Source organism: Equus quagga, chromosome 1 (assembly GCF_021613505.1).
Source record: "Equus quagga isolate Etosha38 chromosome 1, UCLA_HA_Equagga_1.0, whole genome shotgun sequence".
NCBI lineage: Eukaryota > Metazoa > Chordata > Mammalia > Perissodactyla > Equidae > Equus > Equus quagga.
Window position 1 is genome coordinate 105,987,533 of NC_060267.1, and position 22,368 is coordinate 106,009,900.

Genomic DNA, 22,368 nt, shown 5'->3' on the forward strand with positions numbered 1-22,368 from the left:
TCTCACCAACTGGGGAAGGAACAGAACACTGGTCTCACTCTTTACATAGATGGCAGAGCAAAGAGAAGGACTTCTCCTATCTTGTCCTTGAAAACTCCTTTAAAGAAAGGGAGAAGTTAAAGGGGGAGAAGAAAGTATATATGATGAGAATTTAAACACGTATATACAAGGAGAAGAGGGAGAGAAAATAATAAGACTCATTCAGAGAAGAGAAGAGAAAGGAAAAAGGTAGTTGTTGTCCCCAAAGAGATTGCTAGCTGTCCTCTATGGTCTTCCTTTACAAAGAAACGTAAGCCTCAAGCTGATGCAAGTTATTGTTCATACCTGCTTCCAGTTAAAAATGAGCCCTTCAGCCATGTAATCCCGATCCTTATATTCCTTGAAAAATTCACAGCCTGGAAAAGAAGGGCAGAGTTATGACACCACCCTCCCTAGCCCAGTCTCCTGAGACACCCCTGAGTGCTGAAGGCCTGAGGTGGCCACCAGCTCACACACTTCTCCACACTGGTGGGTCCCAGAGGAGGCCACAGATGACACGGGTAGGGACCAGAACGGGCAGGCAAGAGCCAGGGAACGTGTCTCCAGTGCTCCTCTGGATTCTAGTTACACACCTTCCCAATGAGGTACTGCCTGCCTGCACACCACTCTGTATCTCTATCTCTGCTCACTGGTTACTGGTCATTTCTTCCACATTTCAAGTCCTTTCATCCTACATGTCCCTGAAATGCCAACAGCCAGCAAACAAAAGTTTGGCTTACAATTTGAGCCCTGACAGCACTTTCTCAGCAATTTACCTAGTTACAGAAGCTCACTCTCCCTCCTCTCTAATACCAACCTTGCAGGCTTTCAGTGAGGACGGAACATTGTAACATCCCGGAAAGGACCATGGACAGTGCCTGAAATGTGACAGGAGCTCAAAAGACATGTCTGTCTCCAACAAACCTGGCCAAGAGGTACTTTTCTGTATCATTTGCTAGAAAAATTATAAGAAACTCCACCAGGGTAAGCCCTCAGGAATAGAGAGAGGAACAGTGGAGAGAAAAGCGGTTAGGCAACATTCTCAGCTTCAGATCTCAGCTTTCACTTAACTCTGTGACTGTGAACAAGTTGTTTAACTTCTCTAAGCCTTGATTTTCTCATCTGTAAAGTGGTTAAGGATGAAATGAAATAATACACATAAAACACCGAGCACAGCACTGGTACAAGCGGCATTCCAATGACAGCACACTATTACCATCATCCTACTGCTGCTGCAACAAGAGCCTACGGTGCCAGCCCTGCAGCTTACAGTCAACTGCCTGGCTCAGAGGATGAAGGTGGCCCTCACACCACAGAACAGTGAGCAACCTGGGGCTGCTGTGGCTTCAAGCCACAGGGTGGGAAAATGCACTTCGAGAGTAGCTTCTTGCAGTTACTCTCAGTTCCTCAACCAGGGCCAACGCAAACTTTGGAGGGCACACATGGCTTTGGTCACAGGTCCAAGTTTGGTGAGGTCCCCAAAGGCAACAAAACAATTATTTAAATTCTGTGGAAGTGGCCACAGGCCAAAAAAATTCAGGTGGAACTCTAGCAACTCTTGAGCCGAGTTCCTGGCTAAGGCCACCCAAAGGAAGACAGGAACGTTTCCTCTGGAGAGGAAGGCCTGGAGCCACAGCGCATATGTTCTGTAGACTTGGCTCTCATCCCACATACACTCCTGCACTCTAATCCCCGAGGCCTCACCGCTGACTGAGAGGTCAGGAGACAAGCCTCAGCTATACACTTCAACCTATTCTCGGGTGCCTCACTGGGAGAAAGAAGAAATATAAATATCAGACAGAGGCCCTAAGCTTCTGAGCTCAGGTTTAGAAGAGGTACCAATTATCTCTCAGAGCTCCTATCAAGTGCTCTGTTTTCCAAAACACTCGCTGCTCAAATCAACACCACAGGCTGTAGGCACAGCTTAGGACAGCCTATGATGCAGAAGCAATTTTTGTGAGAAATGGATAGAATTAAAATAGACTTGGCATCCAGGGCAATGCCTGACGTTCATTACCTGAACAGGCTTCCAAATCCACTGAGAGGCAAGAAGGATGGGACCAAAAGCAGGGTGACCAAAAGCCACTCACTCAAGGAGAAAACAAATTAGATTTGTGTTGTGGAGTTTTCAGTCCTGTCTATTTTGGTGCCCTGAAGGAAGTGCTCCCAGAACACTTCTCATTTCAAGGGCCAGTCTAAGCCCAAGTTAGTCTGACACAGCCGGAACCGATACCAACATAGTTCCTGTCTGGGTTTCAGTCTTTAGAGGGCTCATCTGAGACCTCTGAAATAGCAGCAAAGTGCAAATCATGACTCAGTTTGGATAATGATAATTTTGTTTCTTTTCCTTGTTACGAAGTAATACAGGGTGTAAAGAAATTCAGGAACACAAATATAGCAAGTAAAAAGTACCTCTCCTGTTCTCGTACCTGGATGTGCAATGGCATCTCCCCAACCCCTGGCTTTTTGATTTTAGTGATCCCTCTCAACCTCCCCTCAACACATACATAACTAGCAGATACAGTGCATAAACATTTTGAGAAGAACAGGGAAAAAAATTCACAGATAGAATGTATCATCTTAGCATTCTGGCATATTTCCTTCTTACTCTTTCGTGTAAGCACTTTTTCTCTTACACAGCCGGGATTGTATTATATAATTTTGTATCCTGCTTAGTCTCTTAAGCATTCATTCTTTCATGTCAAAAAGTTTAAGTATTTTTCTATACTATTTAATACTTCATTGTACTATCTATGGCTGTACCATCATTTACATAATCATTATTCTAATTAATGAAAACATTTCCTATGTTTTGCTCATATAAACAGACATGATGATGAACATCTTCAGCCCCAAGTTAGCTGGATTACGGCTTACTGAATGACTAGGTTAAAGGGTGTTAACATTTTGGGAGTCAGCAGAAAGAATACCGGCTACTGTTCTGGAACAGTGGTATTCAAACTTCTAGCAAAACTATTTTTTCTAAACCAAGTCCTCCTTAGAACCTAAATATGAACAAAGGAAGTGATGCCTGGTTCCTCAGGCAGTGCAGACCTTTCCTGTTTAGCAGAGAGTACTTCAGTCTGTGGCCCTCCAAAGCATCTCCTGGGAGTTGGGAGCTTGGTCTGAAAACCAGCTTTAGAGCTACCTGACGGCTCCAGCGCAGACAGGTTGGGTGGGACACTCCTGTTACAACTCGGCTCTGATGCTGTTAAGCCCATGGAATTGCCATTACGGTCTGCATCTGCCCAAAGAGGCTTTTAGGGAAGAGCAGCTTCCCTGAGCCTTTCCTCCTGTGTACCTGTCATTCAGCCTGGTGTTTACTGAGCTGTTAGGGATGGGTGTGACACTTTATCCTCAAATAAGTATCTGCATATCTTCATTTTATGGAGGATGAAACTGATGCTCAGAAGGGTTAAGGGACTTGTTCAAGGACACACAGTGCTAAGGCTAGGACTCATGCCCAGCTCTACCTGGCACCAAATGCTAAGCTGGCAGAGAAGAGTGGAGAGACTCTGGTGGAGGCCACTGTAAGAATGCAAGGTCATCAGGGATTGTGGTTTGAATCCCACCAGCTTACACCAATGGGGATACTCTCTCCCTACCAGGCACTAGATGAACTCGTAATTCTAATGAGAAGGCCTTCTGGCTGTACAGCAACCTGCCCTTGATATTGGATATGTGGCTCCAAGATGAGGAAACAAGGTCCAGCATAGGACTGAAAGCAAATGCTGATGCTGAGAAGCAGGAGAAAGGTTTCAAGGAGAAAGAGTACTGCTGTCTGTTGACAGTCTTATGCTCATGTTAGGGCTCCTTGGCCTCCCTTGCTGAACAAGCAGGCAGTGCCAGAAAGCTTAAATGTTACCAAGTGGACTAACACAGCTTCAGTGTCCAGTGCAGAGAATACTGCCCTGGCCCCAGGTCACATACATGTCTGTGTGCTGGAGACAAACGCAGCTCTGTGCACACCAAAGTGCTCTGCCACACAGTGAGGCCACTAACCATGCACAACTGGACAGAGCAATTGTGTTCTTCCACCACCAGAACAGCCTTGCCTGGGGCAATCTGGCAATTTCTATAAATAACTCAATTATTGCAAACTGACATGCAAAGGTTCACATCCACACAGGCCAGCGCAACATCATCAGTTGCTGACACAGAGTATTAATGTCATTTTACAGTAAAACAGTACTTTACCTGCAGAGAACACTTTGATATACATGATCTCATCTAATTTTCACAACAAAACCCTAAGCTACGCCTTTCCAAGTTGTAAGTGACACCTGAGAAAACTTGAGGCTCAGAGAGGTGAAGTAACTTGCTCAAGGTTGTAGTATTAAGTACCTGAGCCAAGACTGCATCCCTCGAACCCTCCAAGTGGAAAGCCCCTTCCAGGACACTGTCCTACCCTAAGTGTGACAGTCTATGACTGGGGGCCACAGTGGCCTATGCTGATCAACACAAGCTCCTCCCAGAATGCTCCCAGGGCACCGGTGTACCTAAATATAGAAGGCCCGCATATGGCCTCTGAGATCTCGCCTCCAATTCTAGGAAGCCTGTCACTTGACTAGACCCTGAAAAGAGCTCCCTACCTGGATACGGGATGGAGAGGAGAGTGAAGTCGGCATAGCGCTGGGCTTTGTCCACCTTCTCGGAGGAGGTTACACTACAAGACAGGACACAATGTGTTATGGCATCACAACACATACACACCATTCCCCAATGAGTATTACAACAACTTAAAATGAACCTCCAGCTGAAGAAACTACTCTTCAGAGTTAGGAAGGATTCCCTCCAGCAGTGCTAACTCTGAACAATTAAGAAATCTACCTTCTCTGCCTCTTACCCTAACTTATCAAGTCAGAGACGTTACTCCCCTCTGATGCTGCAGCAAACCACAACCGGAACCTAAAGTTACAAAACAACCTTCCACCTAAGCCCCACAAACCAAGGCAGCACAGCCACTCTGACCAGGACGGTGGAGTGAAACATGAGTCAAATAACTAAGACATTGTCCAAAAGGGACCCTCTGGGGACTCTTGCCTCTACTGTCTTCTCCAATATTCATTGAGGGCGCTCCTAAACGGGGTGAACAAACAGCATCCGAAAGGGAAAGACTTGGGACTACTCTGACAGAGGAAGGGAGGAGGGGAAAAGGGAATATTCAGATACCTGAAGACAGGCGAGCTCTAACTTAGCCTCAGTATGCCTTATTTTCTAAGACAACCTCTTAGGATAATTAAAAGTCAGTATTATTAAAATAAATAAGTAAGATTTCAGAAAAACACCTACAATTTCATCACCCTAACCAAGGTTCTATTTTTTAAAAACTCTGCTGTATTATATGAAGATTTGGTCCACGTGTGTATTTTTATATAATAGCAGTCATTGGAGTAAAAATTGGGTATACACTGATTTTTCTGTTCCTTTTAAAAGAGATTCTAATCTGCCAGAGATGGTGCAGAACTTGGAGCCTGGGGAAAAGCCTTCTAGGGTGTCTAAAAGGAGGAGGCAGCAGAGCACAGCTTAGAGCTCACGGCTCCCTCATTTACTACCTGGTCAATCCTGGGCTAGTTACTTAACCTCTCTGTGCTTCAGTTTCTTGTGTGTAAGAGGCGGATACCAGTCCCTGCCTTGCAAAGCTGTTTGATGATACAGGGAGAGGATGCACGGAGAGCCCTCAGCACGAGGCCTGGCATGTGGTGAGCATTAGGTAACTGCTACGTCCTATCACCAACCTGACAAGCCTGTGAACACATCACGTCTGCCCACTTTGCGGTGGGTGCCCTGTACTTACTTCATGCCAAACTTCACCTTCTTGTTCTCCACCATCAGGTCACAGATGTATTTGACTGACAGGTACCGAAGCAGCTTGATATCATAGCCTCTGACCTTATCAAAAAGATGCGTGTCGGAACTTCTGAAACAGAGAGCCAGAGGGAGAAGCTGCGTTGCACGTTCGTTCAGGAAAGTTTAGGGGGTAGAGACCGTGTTCAAGGAAGTATAGATGTCACTGGCAAGAACTTCTGTTTCCATTCTCCAGAAGTGGAGGGAGGGCCAAGACAGGACAACTGGTTCCAGGGAAGGTGCAGAGAAGGTGACTTTCTAGGAGATTACCCAGCTCTCAGGGACGCATTTCAAAGAGGCACACTTTGCAGCGGGAACAGGAAAGGGCTTTTTGGCACTGCTTGACATTAAGCCAGAAGACTCAAGATAATCTCCGAGTTCTAAAATGCAGCAAGCTGGTGGCTGATAGATAGTCTTTGAGCTTCCATCAGAGTTTACCTCCCTCCCCCGCTGCCCTTTCCCCCATTTATGACCATTTTTAGCCATATGGCTTGCTCATAATATAACACTGAAATTCTTGTTGGGAGATGGACATTTTACAGCTATTTTACCAACTGACTGCGAAATACTAGCAAGTGAATTCCCTCTACTTAGCAGGCCTAGGAAGCAGGAGAAAGATAAAGTTTTCCCAATCTCCAGGCTGCCTTTTGATCAGTCATACAGATAAAGACAAAAGTAGAATGAATAAACAGTCACCATTATTATTATTTTTTAACGCCCACTGCTTTGGTGTCCCCAGCATCCTCCTTGCCAAGAATAGCGTATGCTGTGGAAGACGGCCTGGCTGAGGCAGAGGTCGTCTGATCTCAGGGGAAGAGCCAAACATTCTTGAGCACAAGCCAGAGCCACTGCTCCCGGAACTAACAGGCAGAACCTCAGCAGAGCAAGACACCTTTTCATGCACCGAACCATGATGTGGGGCAGCTGATCTTTCTAGGGTGCTCATATGCATTCCAGAGATGCTTGATGCCAGTTAAAGACTTTCCACATGGTACAGACCATGCAAATGAGCTTTTCCAAAATATCCTATAGTTTTGTTTTCTAAAAACATTTAGAAAGGAGGTAGGAATAGTGTGAACCAGCCCATTTCCTCCCTTTATAGGGGCCTAAAATACTTCTTTGTATCAAGCTCTATTCCAGCAGCAATCTCAAGCTGTGGATCTTCCAGTCTGTGTCTCCCACATGGCGACTCTAGCCTCAGCACCAGGTGTGCTGTGTGACATCTGGTAGGCCAGTCAGCACTCTGAAAACTGCAGGACTTTGTACTAGATCTGCAGTAGCAGGAACCCAGGGATCCATCCTCTCTGAGATCCTGATGTGCAGCCAGGATGGAGACAGACGGCTCAGGTATTCAACAAAGTGAGCTTTGGTGAGGAGCTATAGAACAGACTTCAACAACCCTATTTCAGGGACACAGACTTTGCAACAGGAGGAAGGGAGCCAATCCACTTACCTGGATCAGTGATGAACACACTATCAGTATGTAAAGGGCCACCACTCGTCAGACACCCCGTCCCCAACACAAGCCCTGACCCATAACCACCTGGCACTGACCGAAGAGCACAGTCCTCCTCCGTGACGTCCTCTGCATCTGCCCAGGCATCATCTGCACCCCCTGGCAGAGAAACCTGTCTGTCAGCACCAAGGCTAGTAGCACAGGGCTCCACCCAGGGGCTTCCCAAGCAGCACCCGCGCCGCCTCCCAGTTCCACCTCCAAGGACAGCCCTCATGTCTCTTGCAGCACCAGATGCCCCATATGCCTGGCAGTCTTCTTTACCCCAAGCATCTCCTCAGGTGACGAATGGAAGAGTCTCTGGTGTCTCCCCAGCTCACTCGCACCCTCTACCTATGCCACCGCGGCTGTGGGCGGCTATTCTCTACGACCGCACTCTTGCTCTTAGTCACAGAGGATGCAGCTCAACATTCACCTGAGAAAATATAGTTGTAGCCAGTGCGTCCATACAGCTCCCCCCATCCAGCCAGTGTGGCCGACCTGCAAATGTGCTGGGAGAGAAACAGCATTTTTAGGATCAGATGGTTTTCTGTGTTTTGTTGTTGTTGTTTTTCCATCTTTACTGAGATATAACTGACATAACATTGTATAAGTTTAAGGTGCACAACATGCTGGTTTGATATGTGTATACCGTATATTCCAAAAGTATTACCACCACAGCTAGCTACAACCTCCATCATATCACATAATTACCATTTCTTTTTTGTGGTGAAGACATTTAAGATCATCTCTCTTTGCAACTTTCAAGTATATAATACAGTATCATTAACTATAATCACTACGCTGTCCATTAGATCTGCAGGACTTAAGTATTCATCTTATAACTGGAAGTTTGTACCCTCTGACCAACAGTCAGATGGTTTTCTGAAGCACCTTCAGAAAAGTACTTCAGGTGAAGTTCCTTCACAGCTGAAGGAACACCTTGGACTCCTCTGACTCTTCTAGGCCAGCAAAACGGGCCCAGGAGCACTCCTCAAGGTTTTATCGAGGCCACAGCATTTAGTCTGAAATATGCCTAGAACTTAATGTACAGCCTCTGTCCAGAGGGTCTCTCTCCCCAACAAGAGGCACCAGAGTGTTACTAACAGTGACGGAGAGATTTAGTGGCTGTCACACATGTCCTTGTGTAAGATTTGGTGGTTATCACGTGTATATGTGCTGGGCATGGTACTAAAACATTCAGTCTTCTCCCTGAAGTGTCACAATGAGCCCACGAGGTAGATGTGGCAGGCAGCATGCACTGCTGCTGCTTCACAGATGAAGAGCAGACAGACAGGGGCAGGGGGGTGAAGTGAGGTGTAAGGTTAGACAACGAGGGGTAAGCTGGGATCTGATGGAGACCCACCTACCTCTAGAGTCTGCACGCTTATCGTTATTTGGAACTCTTTGGCAAAGGGGTGCGCAGAGCAACCTTTGTAGCAGGAGAGCCAATTAACGGAGAAATGTTTGGGGGCTTTTTTTTTTTTTAAAGAAATTATATCTTCTCTCTCCTCTCTATGAAGGAAATGCAGTAGCTGTGATTATGCTTACATATTCTTTTACTCTCTTCCTCATCACTGAAGGATCATTTTGATACCTAGAATTCTAGAAACCAGACAACTGGCATGAAGTTCAGTATCTAATTTTAAGGCTGCATCTTTAAATAAATTGTGTTTGATGAGATCCAGTAGCACTGGGGGAATGGAAGGAGACATCTGGTGATGGGGAAGCAAACCAGCCCAGAGTTTAGCTACAGGCTGGGAGTGGCGGTGAGGGTGGCTAGGAGAAAATGCCAGAGGGGAAGCTAAGAGATGACAGACAGGTCATGGAGCTCATTTCTGAATGGGTCACACAGCCTGACAATGTAGAGTGGGTCCCTGGAAGACTGCAAAATACTGCCTGAAGGCTTCTCCTTCTCTACCTGTAAGATAGAGACGCTGCTACAGAAAGGCGTGTGGGTGGGAACCACTGGCTCATCTTCTGGCTCTCTGAGGTAGTGGCAGCCTGGGGGAGGGAGCAGGTAACAGAAAAGCAACCCAGATATAACCTGGGGCAGGGTGGGGCGCTTTTTCAGTGCTGGCGGCAGGAAAGGATTCAGGGGAAGGTTATCCTGAAAGCCTCCAAAGGACCTGGGCTGGGATTCCTGCTGGTCTAAGCAGACGTACTGTGGAGGGGGCTGCTTAACTTTTTCTGGGTCCAAAAGCATTTTGAAAATCTGACGAAAATGATAAACTGTCTCCAGAAAAAAATGTACACACCATAGTTTACCTACGTTTCCAGGGGTTCCTGGTCTCTCCCAAGTCCATCCATGGACCCATCTCTAGCCCCTGATAAGAGCCCCTGTTCTAAGGGGACCAGCCCAGGATTAGGAGCAGCAAAATGGAGAGCTGTGGCAGGAAGTGTCAATCCCCAGGATGAGGGCCCCCAAGACTCTAATGGTAAGGTGGAGGTCTGATTCCTGAGAGCAAGACAACGGGGGGATGTGGCTTGTTGAGTTCCAGTTTGACCAGCATGTGTTATCATGCCCATCCTCCCCCACCATCTACACCGCTGGCATCAAATCTCAATCTTCTCTGCATTTTTTTCTGTTAAATCTTTCAGAGCAGAAACACACCCCCTCTTTGGCTTTTGAGCTTTAAGACCATTTCTTGAACTCTTTTCAAGGTTCTCAGCTATCTCTTTCTGCTCTCAGTTCTTCTCCCATATCCCTTCGACCTGTCCTTGTCTTTTTGGTAACCGAGGCAGCCAGACCTGGGCCCAGAGGACTCCTCAGATCAAGAAGAGCAGGAGAGCTGGCCAACTCCCCAAGTCAGGCACCAAACTCCACAGGATGCTCCTGAGCCAGTGCCTGAGGGAAGTTGTACCCCACTGCAGAGTCTAACTCCTGACCCCTGCTCCCTAGCCTCACGGCTCTGATTCATAACCCATCATTTCTGCACTTTAAGCTTCCTTCTTGACTGAAAAAGCAGGCTGCACTCTGAATGCTCTCCATTTACTTAATTAGAAATGGCCTCTAATTCTGCATGTGCAATACCACTCTGTAGGATTTGCTCATAGTAACCAACTTGGGCTCTCAGAATAAAGGTGGCTGACCTCTGCTCCCAACCTCTTAAAGGAGGAAACAAAGAGAAAAGTATCTTGTCCTGATTTTAACTCTCTAAAAGCAAGATACATGTGTTGGGGGAGAAAAATGGCATGGGAGAACATCTCAACCTTAAATAATTGAACTGAGTTTTAAAAAAATTTTAATATCTTACTCAACTCAATATACCCAAAATATTATGTCAACATGTAATCACTTTAAAAATATTTTACTTTTTTGTACTAATTCTTCAAAATCTGCTATGTATTCTACACTTACAGCACATCTCAACTAGGATGCTCTATTTTCAGTATTCAAACGGAAATGTAGTCCTGCCCCAAAAGAAAGTTGTATTGAACCACAAAAATTCTACACTGCTTCAGCTATAAAATGTAAATTAATTGAAAAGAAATAAATTTAAACATTTAGTCCCTCAGTCGCACTAGCCACAGTGAACTGAGTTTTGAAGGAAGCAGGAAGCACGCACTTCTTAACATTCCTCCCTTCCCCAATCTGGCAGAGGTAGGGGCCTCTGAAGGAGTGCTGGTAATAAACACCGCCATCAGCACGCCAGTTACCAAGCACCTGCTGGGTGCCACAAATCTCTGAGGACGAGCTCTCCACTTCACCAGGACACTCTCCTGCCTTCCCCATCTTCCTCTCAACGGCTTGTTCACTTGCCTGCCTTCCCCACTCACTGAGCTCCACGAGGACAAGGACTGTCCTATTCATCTCTGTCTCTGAGAACCTAGCATAGGACCACTACTGCTTCGTTCAAGAGCGTTTTCTTCCTGCTGAGCAGACACTTAAAAGCTGGGCGGGCACTTTGCTAGGTGCTGGGAAGACAACAGTCTGACAAGACCTCTGTCCTCAAAGGGATCATAGCAGAGAGGAAATGACAGACTTTCAAACACTCACTTAGAATAGAACAATGTAAACAGGTATTAAGTAAGTGAACACTGATTGAGTCAAGGGAAGCTAACGGGTATGAAATGGTATATCACTGCCTGTACAAGAAGGTGCAAAGGGAGAAGAAAGCATGATTAATGGAAAGCCCTCATGAACATTGAAGAATGCCAAAGCCGCCTCAGAATCATCCCTTGAAGCAACTCCTCACACTCCCTCTGAAATCAGCCGGCCCAGGGCTCTTTTCTCACAGGCCTGCCTCGCCTGCAAAGGCTAACAACCTACCACTCAGTTCCGCCACTGGGCTAAGCTACTCAGTGTGGCTTTTCCCAAATGCATTCAGGGAAGTTACTTACTCATGGTCTGCAGACAAATGAGTGAGAAACACCACACCTGACAAAGCCGCACAGGCCTGTCTGCTACATGACTTCTCAGAGCCTTTATTATGTCAGTGGACACACATCCATGAATTTTATGAATCTGGAGATCAGAGGTCAGGTCATTCTAGGATGCAGTGTTTCTCACTCTCGTTTGACAGGGAATGCTTTTCACAAGCATATCCTTAAACTAGTGTTCTATGTAACACACTTTGGGAAACACTGGTTTGAGTATTTCCTATGCAACTTCTAGTGACAAACATGGTGGTCTTTCAACTGGAGTTCCAATAACTTCCAGGAACATGAAGACTTTCCTAAGGGTAAGGGGGAACAAATAGTATTTTTTGTTGTTGTTGTTGTTTTTTTGAGGAAGATTAGCCCTGAGCTAACATCTGCTGCCAAACCTCTTCTTTTTGCTAAGGAAGACTGGCCCTGAGCTGACATCCGTGCCCATCTTCCTCTAGTTTATATGTGGGACGCCTGCCACAGCATGGCTTGATAAGCGGTGCCATGTCTGCACCCGGGATCCGAACCGGCAAACCCCGGGCCGCCGAAGTGGAACGTGCACTCTTAACCACTGCGCCACCAGGAACAAACAGCTTTAAGACGATCAACTTCTAGGACTTAACTTCTACACACACTCTTCCCTAAAATCGACCGCTCAAGAAAGCCTTTGGCCAAGTCTCCTTTCCTACCTCCTCTTTCGCAGTTGCCCATCTCCCATTTTACGAAATAAAAGCACACTGAGGGACTGACACAAGCCTCACATCTCTCCTCCCCACCGCCCTGCCCTGGCCCCTGACCACGCATGCTGGGTACCCGCAGCTGCAGTCGGTAAGCCGTCAGGACCAACGCACATGCACTCAGATATCTGCTAAATGAATAAAGAGACTGTCCTTGCTCACCTCCTCCACTCCAGGCTCTGCTTTAGTCCATTCTCCTGGACCTCAAAATGCTACTTTCACCCTGTACTTCCCTGCTCAAAATTTACAATGGCTCTCCTGCCAATATAAATTTCTTGGTCAGTGTTTGGCCTCCTGCATTCACTCCCTTTCATGCTCTGCTCCAACATTCCACTCAGGGAGGTCTCTGGGCCGCTTGTGTTCCTGCCTCCATGCCTTCCCCATCCTGCGTCACCTGCTTGGAAGACCCTCCTACCCCTTTCTGCCAATTAGCATTCTGCTTGTCCTCCAACGCTCTCAAGTCAAGTCCCACTCACTGAACGAGGCCCTCACTCTGTCAGCCCACACTGCCCCTCTCAGTGCCTCTTCCACCACATATGTGACCTAAGTCACAGGGTGGTAGCCTGAGGGAGTTTTGCATAGGGTCGAATCCCAGATCTCTAGGCGCCTAAGGTAAACTTGGGGGAAGTTATTTAATCACTCTGAGCCTTCATTTCATCTGCAAAATGGGAACATCTCTTACACCAAAGGATTATAATAAAATAGGTGAAATGAAACCATATTGGGGAGCTAAACTAACAAAAGTCTCTAGAATATAAGCTCCACGAGGCTAAGCGTTTGTATCTGCTTTACACACTGATGCATCTTTAGGTCTGAAACAGTGCTGCACTCAATAAATACTTGGTGAATTATATGATTGCAAGAATGAACAAACAACAATGTATTAACTCACTTCATCTAGTCTATTCCATAAACCTTTGAGGCAGGCATGATTACTGTTCCCATTTTATAGAGGTGGAAACTGAGGCCTTGCACAGGCAGCAGGTAACAGACCCAGGACTTGAACTTAGGCAGTCTGGCTCGAGAACACAGGGTGGGGTACACTAGTGTGAACATCCCTTCCTTACTTAGACTCATTCTCGAAGGTGGTATCAGAACTGGTCTGTTTCTCTGGGGCCTACTTCTCACACCACCAGGCACCCAGTAACCACCCAACACTCAGGGGGCAAACACCAAGAACAAGAAGACCCTACACTTTGCATTAAGCTGGTTACCCCAGAAGAGGGTCTCAGGGAGTGCAAGGCTATGGTGTGATCTTACCTTGCCCTTGAACAAGATCACCGGGCAGACAAACCGTCCCCTGCACCTGGCCGTCTTGCTGCGGTAGACGAGGTCTTGCAACTTGCTCACTTGCACAGTGCTCTGAAACCTAACACATGGGCAAGAGAAGCAGGTCAGGTTGGCTTCTAAGTGGGCATTTTATGCACGTGTGTGTGTGCTCACACAGACCCCATGCTAGGTCTGCATATATGTGTGTGAATACTCACTTGAAATTTAATAAATGCTATAATTCCTAAATTCTAATCATGGATATTTTAAGTTTTTCAGGAAAAGAAAAAAGTGCCATATTATAGTTATTAAAATTTAAGTCATCCCGACTTCAGAACTTTTAAGATGAAAACATAAGTGAGCTAAACTGAAGACATGGCGTATAAAAAACAGAAATACACACATAAACTGAATGTTAATTATATCTAGAGTGTCCAGTTGTTTTACTTTCACAGTAAGATAATAGGTGCCTGGGGATCCTCGGGAAATCACAGGGCCACTTTTGTGATCTTTTAAGGGGAAGGATAAGATGAAGGCTCCCACTCCACATGGCTATAAGCCTCTGATACCTCATCAACATCTTTTTTTTTTTTTTTAAAGATTTTATTTTTTTCCTTTTTCTCCCCCAAAGCCCCCCAGGACATAGTTATATATTTTTAGTTGTGGGTCCTTCTAGTTGTGGCATGTGGGATACTGCCTCAGCATGGCCTGACGAGCAGTGCCATGTCCACACCCAGGATTCGAAGCGGCGAAACCCCGGGCCTCCGAAGCGGAGTGTGAGAACTTAACCACTCGGCCACGGGGCTGGCCCCTCCAACTATCTTTAACAGTCCAAATAGCCAACATGGCAGGGAACGCTAGAGCAAAGGAGGGGAAAGAGAAGGTATTTGTGGCAGTGGGACACACAGTAGTTAATGACCCAGATATAGTAAGGGGGCTTCTAAAGAACATGAGAGAGAGTCAGGTTTAGAAATGAGGTCCAGCAAGTCACACCCACATCAAGTCACGTCAAATAAGAAGACCCCTAAAATAAGGGTCTACTCTCATAGATTCACCTACTAATCCTTACCAAAATGCCTCAAATCAGCCAGTCAGAGCTTCTGGTAGCAAGAGAAACAAGAGCCAGGAAAGTTAGAGTGGGAAGTGATCCCAGCTATGCAGAGAAGCTGAGCAGATGGGAGGGAAGACTCTCATGTTTCCTCCTTACAAGGGCTGAGCTTCCAGGTCAAGTCCTAGAGGGCGTTTAAGTCCTTCTCCATCCTAATCCTTCTAGGGATCCGCGTGTTATTGCATGGCACAGGCATACAAATAATTGTTTCAGAAGGAGTAAGTTCAGTGACTCCCCACATCTGTGGTACCTTTTTAAGCATATCTGGATACTGTTGGCATTAATAAAAATACAAAGTCTTTTAAAAACACTGCTGATTTCTGGGGCTGGCCCTGTGGCCGAGTGGTTAAGTTCGCGCGCTCCGCTGCAGGCGGCCCAGTGTTTCGTTAGTTCGAATCCTGGGGGCGGACATGGCTCTGCTCATCAGACCACGCTGAGGCAGCGTCCCACATGCCACAACTAGAAGGACCCACAACGAAGAATACACAACTATGTACCGGGGGGGCTTTGGGGAGAAAAAGGAAAAAATAAAATCTTAAAAAAAAAAAAAACTGCTGATTTCTTAGCAGGCTTCATAAATATATTCTCAAGTCACAGTTACTAAAATTGTAACTACTATCAAGTGAGGGTCTGAAACTGAAGTTAAAAAGGGGTCTTCAAATAAAAATTTGGACCAACAGTTTGATGATCTTGGAAAGAGAACAGAGGGTAAAGGAACAGGACTTACTCTTCCCATGATGTATTTTTCTCTAAGGTCTGATTTAAGATGTTACTTTTGTAATCAAAATTATTTTCTTTTCCAAAGGAAGGAGGAAGAATGGCAAACTTGAAGAGGCTGGGGTGGCTGTAGGGGGCATAAGCCAACCAGCCAGCCCCTTGAAAACACACGGCTTCCTGGAAAACGGCATTCTGCCACCTTCCCCTCCCTCAGTTTCTCTATGAAATAAGAAGGCAACGATTGCCTAATTAAACTCAGACTCCACAGGAATATAAAACAGCACAGACAATACTGCTCACAGTAGTCTTCCTCCCACCTCTGGCAGCCCCAGGCCATTTTCCCAGATCTGGTCAGCACCATCTGTCACAAGTGACTCTCACTGAGCTCACATCAGCAGTCCTCTGAGCTCTACCACCTTAAAACTAAACTGCATTTGATTCTCCCAGACTGAGTCCTTCCAGTCAGCAGACTTTCCACAAAACCAATGTGGAGAACGTGCCAATATTTCCCTCTTTGGGGTTCTGGGCAGTCTTTTAACGTAGAGGCAGGCACAACCTTTTCTTCTTAGACTAGCTAATGGTTCATTTTCTGGTTCCCCTACTCAAAAAACCCAGGTTCTGTTGTCAGTAGTTCCTGTTTTTATTTTTATTATCTGTCCACCTTAAGATCTTTTTCTTGTAGTGCTAAGCACTGAGCTATGTCTGTCACACGATACCCATACTTGAATGAACAAATGTAGGCTTGTGTATTTATGTCTGTAACATATGCACTGAAATTTCTGGGAAGACATTGCCAGGTGGTGAGATTTCTTTTGATATTTATTTAATTGAATTATTTGATTGGATTTCATTTTTCATGAGTGTCATTTACACACAAACTATATTCAAACAAAGAAAATCAAGTGCTATTGTCACATAACTTCCAATGGAAAGCTTTTCCAGACTAGCACCACACTCCCAGACTAGGTTAATTGTTCCTACTATGTACCCCAAATCTTCCTGAGATAAATGTTACTGCTGCTATCATTTAAGAGATACTTGGGAAAAAGGAGCTTAGACCCACATTCTCTCAGTCCTCATTAGCCCCATTTTACAGAGGAAGCAGCTTAGTGAGTGAAATCACTGGCCCAAGGTCACAGTACAGGTAAGTAGGGCAGCTGAGATTCTAAACTCTTCTGGGCAGACACTGAAGCCCATGATCTTAGCCACCTGATACTATGATTTATAATAAGAAAACACAGAGACGCTCAGGCCCCGCTCCAGACTCACCAAGTCAGACTCTGCGGTGCAACTAGAGCCCCAGGTGATTCACTCACCAAGTCAAGTTGGAGGAGCACCACCTTGACCACAGCTGAGCTTAGTATCAGAGTGCCCTCAGGGCACAGACAGAAAACCACCAGCCGGCACTGAAGAGGTGGAGAGGAGGGCAAGAGCAAGGAAAAAGAGCTTTTTCTCAGAAAATGTAAGGTTCCTAGAAGGTGAGTTTACCTAACTCTGGAAGAAGTTAGGAGGAGATAAGAACCATAAATAACAGAGCTATCACAAAGCCCAATTCTTTAGGCTCTGAGATCCCTCGAGTTCTTAGGTTATACAACCCAGGAAAGGATACAATTTCTGTGATCTATATACAATCCATTTTTTTTCTTTATAATGATAGTTTAAATTTTTATTATTTTTGGTGAGGAAAAGTTGCCCTGAGCTAACACCTGTTGCCAATCTTCCTCTTTTTTTGCTTGAGGAAGACTGGCCCTAAGCTAACATCTGTGCCAAACTTCCTCTATTTTCTATGTGGGTTGCCGCCACAGTGTGGCTTGAGGAGTGGTGTATGTCTGCGAACCTGGGCTGTGGAAGCAGAACTCGCTGGACTTAACCACCACAACATGGGGCCAGCCCCTGTTTTTCTAACACATTCATTTTTCTCAGCAAACCTCACCACAACCTTGTGAGATGGGCACACTTACAGACACTCCCATTTCACAGGTGAGGAAACTAAAGCTCAGTCCTTAAACTCCTCCGACCTGGTTGTTCCTCTGCTTGAAAGCCCTCTGTGGCTCCCTGTGGCCGGGAGCAGATGTTCTCAGACTATAGCATAGGTACGACTCATCTAAGGAGCTCTCTGGGAATGGAAATTCTGGAAATTCTGATCAGAGGGCCTAGGAGAGGCCCTAGAACCTGCGATTTTAATGAGTGCTCAGGGGATGCTGGCACCATAAAACCTGTAACACCCACAAGTCCACACTCCTTGGCCTGACAATCAAGTCTCTATACAAGTTGGTCCCTAAGGACATTTCAGGGAAACTCCTACTCATTCTTCCAGTTCCAGCTCCAAAGAATCTCTAGCAGGAGATCTTGCCAAACATTCAAAAGCAGGCAGAATCAAGCATTCTCCTGGTTTGCGGACAGCAGCTTCTCAAACCTTAATGTGCATCCGAATCGCGGGGGCATCTTATTACACTGTGATTTTGATTCAGTGGTTCCGGAGCCTGAGATTCTGGACCTCTACCCAGTCCCTGGGTTCCTGATGCGCATGCTTTCAGTGAGGGCCTGCTGCACTCTGCAGCACGACTCTACTGTAGCTCTCATCACAGTACTGCATCCACAGGGCAGGCTTTCACAGATACTGTTGACAACAGCTCCTGGGATGCCCTGAAAATCAGCAGCAAGCAGGGAGACTGGGGAACAAACTTAGAGATCAATAAAGCATTTCCTGGAACCTCGATGCTGTGATAATTTATTAGTGTCACACGACTGCTACCAGTTGCTGACTACTCATCGGCGGCATCCTGCGCCAGGCGCTTTATGTCCGCTCTGATATGAACGGTTACCCCACAGAAAGCACTCAGGCCTTGGGAGGCTCTCAATAAATGGAAGCTGTGGTTTCTTTTTTATTTTTCAACGATTGGCACCTGAGCTAACAGCTGTTGCCAATCTTCTCTTTTTCTTCTCCCCAAAGCCCCCCAGTACAGAGTTGTATATTCCAGTTGTGAGTGCCTCTGGCTGTGGCATGTGGGACGCGCCTCAGCATGGCCTGATGAGCGGTGCCATGTCCGCACCCAGGATCCGAACTGGTGAAACCCTGGGCCGCTGAAGCTGAGCGTGTGTACTTAATCACTCGGCCGTGGGCCAGCCCCTGCGATTTCTAATTCTTACAACAAACATATCAGGCTTACAATAGCCCCATTTATCATCAGGGACTGCACTAGCCACTTTTCTAAACAGAGGTAGAGACTTACTGATGAGAAAACTAAAAGACAAAGAGGTTAAATAACCTGCCCAAGTTAGTTACACAGCCAGCAAGTGGGGCAGCCAGCATGTAAACTCAAGCAGTCTGACTCCAGACTTAGGCTCTTAAGCATGTCGACACAGCATACCTCCCACCTACACTCTCTTAAAAAGGGACACTGAAGGGCCAGCCTGGTGGCACAGTGGTTAAGTTCACACACTCTGCTTTGGCAGACCAGGCTTCATGTGTTTGGATCCCGGGCACAGACCTACACATTGCTGATCAAGCCATACTGTGGGAGTGTCCCACATACAAAATAGAGGAAGACTGGCACAGATGTTAGCTCAGCAACAATCTTCCTCAAGCAAAAAAAAAAAAAAAAGATTGAAAATGGACGTTAGCTCAGGGTCAATGTTCCTCACCAAAAAAAAAAAAGAGAAAAGAAAAGAAAAAAAGGAAACTGAGGTTCAGAGAGGCAAGGGGTGAAGTCAGCTGTCTTAGGACAATGAGTTCTAAGGTGGGAGTGAAATAGAGGTCCAGGGCTGTGACTCACAATGCCTCATTCTATGCCATGCTACCTTGCCAATCTAACTTATCAAACCCTGAAGTAAGTAAAGGTGCCAATAAGACTTAACACGTGGGGAAAGTGAGTCTGCCTCCGCCCAGCTTCCTGCCCAGCTGTAGTCTTCTTGCCCTGGGGATGAGCTATCAAGGCCTCCCCAGACATGCACTACTCTGGTCACATGATGCTCACGTGTCTTTCTCCTTCTCAGAGCTCTCATACTCCAGGAACACGATGTGCTGGGGGTAGTGGCCGCAGATATCCCCATTCACATTTTGTATCACGCTGTAACAGTAGTCTCGGCCAAACAGCTCCAGACATCTCTTTTCAATGCGCTCAACCTGCACAGAGGAGGAGATTTGAGCATCAAGAAGATTCTGTGGTTCTGAGTGTGAGAATTAGGCAGTTTTTGACCTGGAGAAGTCACTGGAACTGACATGTGCCTCTGTGACTACTATTCAATCCCAAGAAGAGACAAATTGCTGGGTCACAGGCCCTAAATGTGTAGTTCATTAACCCATACACTTTTGGAGGGACTCAGAACCCCTCAACATTGCAGTGAAATTATGTGTTAAGCATTTGAAGCAGAGAATTACAGCTGTCATTAGATTCTCAAAGGGGTCCATAATCCATAAAATATTAAGAACTTGCTCCAGGTTACTTTAACTAGCAATAATTATCTTCCCTTGGCTCCAGATTCTTCCCCATTCTCCAGCCACAGACCAGTACCTAGCAGCTCTAGTTAGTGTAATGAGTCAAAGCTGCAGACAGTTTTCGCCTTACTTGCCATTTGCTTATGAAACAGAAGGAAAAGCTCCCCCTAAAATTGCTCGTTTTGTTCACAGTTTAGGGAAAGGTCCACTAGAAAAAAGGCATAAGACCTGTAACATCTTGAGAAGCTTGCAAGAGATCAGGAGTCTCAGAGAGCCTTCAAGGCCAACTGTAGTGAAAGTCAGGTACAACTTGTGACAAGTGTGATCTTCAGGGGCACGTAAGATGGAAGAGTCGTCCGGCAAAACTGACCACTACAGCCACTCAAAAGACCAATGGGGAGGAAAAAACTCACAGTAGCTTAAACTAGGAATCCTTAAATTTGAAGGTACAGGAGTATTATTAAGAAGTCTGTTTAAAAAATGCAAATTCCAGGTTCCCACCCTCAGAAATTCTGACTTAGTAGGACTGGGTGGGACCAAAGAATCTTTATTTTTAATAAGCAACCTCAGATGATGCTACAGCAGGTAGTCCTCAGGCTAAGTTCTGATAATTACTTGGTTGTTTGGAGAGTGAGGTAGTCCCAACATTACTGAAGTCTTTGCTGGGTTACTCTAGAGACTAGCAGATGCCAACTGCGGAATGTCCCAGCATAGGTAACTTCTGGAGCCAAACAAGAGTTTCATGGCCCAGGTTGAAACAGAATCCCACTGGAAAATCTAATGTTAAGCCTGCCAAAACCATGTGCAGAATGAGAGATGGCAGGCTCAGCAAGATTCCCACTGGACTGCCAGACAGTGCCCAGGGTGGGAATGGCCTGTCCAGACTGGAAGCCTTCCAGGTCTGGCAATCAGCAAACTGAGGCTGTCCTGTTCTAACAGGGGAAGGAAAGGGATGGACCTAGGTGTAAAGTCATGCAGAGACTTTATAAGGAGGCAACACACTCGGTTCATCTCCTCGCTCCATTCTGCCCCCACTACTCGAGCCCCTTCATTCTAACCTGTGACAAGGAGAAATCCCCTAGTCTTTTTTTATCTAGACACTGGGGACTTTTGACCCTAAACCTGATGCAGGAGAATAACCCTCCTCAGTTCCTCCTCTCTAATCTCTGAACCTGGTCCCTGAGCTCTGATCCTTGACCTCCTAAAGCCCTTATCTTAAACCAAAAGGGCTCCTTCCTTTGCTCATTCTGACCCCAGTTCCTCCTTGGTTTTTAAACCGGACCCTTCCTCTCCGGGTCCAGGGGAACTTCCCTGTCTTTCTTCTGACCCCTGACCTCAGCCTTTCCTCTGTTAACTCCTCAAGCCAGGGACCTTATCCTTCTGCTCACGCGACTCCGGACTCACCTTAGAGCCGCCCGTGCCGCTGCAGTCCTTGGCCCGGTACTGAGTCCGGGAGAACTCCTCCAGCAGCTCCCCGAGCCCCGGCTCCTGCGGCGGCGGGTTGCCCGAAGACGCCGAGGCCCCCGCTGAGGCGGCGGCGGCGGCTCGAGCGCCGGCCATGGCCCAGCCCCGCGGCCCCCTCAGCGCGCCGCAGCCCGGCCCATGGCACCTGGAGACATCGACCCCAAGCCTGGAACCTCCCGAACCGCCTGAGCCACCGCCTTCCCCTTCCACTTCCGGCCCCGCCCCACTCTGCCGGATGTTTACTTCGGCTCTGGCCAATCGGAGCGCGGGACTCGCGCCCCGCCCCACGATTACCGGCCCACCCGCGACGCGGAGCAATCCAAGTGGTTTCCGGCAAGGGGGCCGCTGCCGCCTGCAGACACCTCGAGCTCCGCCCCAAGGGGTTTCCCCCGGGGAAGCCGGGCTAAACCACTGGGGCTGCCGGGGGGTGGGGAGACAGTGCGGGAACTGGGAGGACGGAACCAGAGGAAGAGCGGAATGAACCATTAACAGGGCGAGGAGGAGGGTACAGTTGGAGATGACTAATTGGTGTGGCAACCATAGTAGTAGTGTGAACTAGCAATAAAACAGCATTCATAAGGCACTTTACTTGCACTGCTCCTCATAACGTCCCTGTGATTATAATGCCAGTATCTTCAACCCATTTTGTTGAGGAAAAAGCCGGGAGTTACGACTGGCTTGAAATTCTGTGATCGAAAAGCCCCGTATTTTTCTTTTATTCTTAGTGGAATATTTCAAACATTCACAGAAGTGGACAGAATAGCATAACGAACCCTCGCTTATCCATTAGCCAGTTTCAACAATAATCAACACATGCCAGTGTATCTTGTTTAATCAATCTCCATCCAGCAGAATTATTTTAAAACAAATTTCGTTATTTCTTCTGTGAATACTTCAGTGTTGGTCT

The 22,368-nt window shown here is 46.7% G+C and overlaps 1 protein-coding gene across 6 annotated transcripts in view; it reads right to left on the bottom strand.

Moving 5' to 3' along the window:
- MTMR14 (myotubularin related protein 14) overlaps positions 1–21,654 on the bottom strand; it is a 44,893-nt gene extending 23,239 nt beyond the window's left edge. For 5 of the 6 annotated variants that reach the window (XM_046661615.1, XM_046661584.1, XM_046661574.1 and 2 more), the window contains exons 1-8: positions 21,402–21,654; positions 19,537–19,685; positions 13,726–13,834; positions 7,794–7,869; positions 7,420–7,480; positions 5,816–5,938; positions 4,611–4,684; positions 325–395 (exon numbers count right to left, since the gene is read on the bottom strand). In XM_046661615.1, the coding sequence (XP_046517571.1) occupies positions 325–395; positions 4,611–4,684; positions 5,816–5,938; positions 7,420–7,480; positions 7,794–7,869; positions 13,726–13,834; positions 19,537–19,685; positions 21,402–21,557 (819 nt within the window). In that variant the 5' untranslated portion in view covers positions 21,558–21,654. The remainder of the gene's footprint in view (positions 1–324; positions 396–4,610; positions 4,685–5,815; positions 5,939–7,419; positions 7,481–7,793; positions 7,870–13,725; positions 13,835–19,536; positions 19,686–21,401) is intronic. The other variant, XM_046661624.1, reaches the window with a different exon arrangement.
- Between the last annotated feature and the right edge of the window lie 714 nt (positions 21,655–22,368).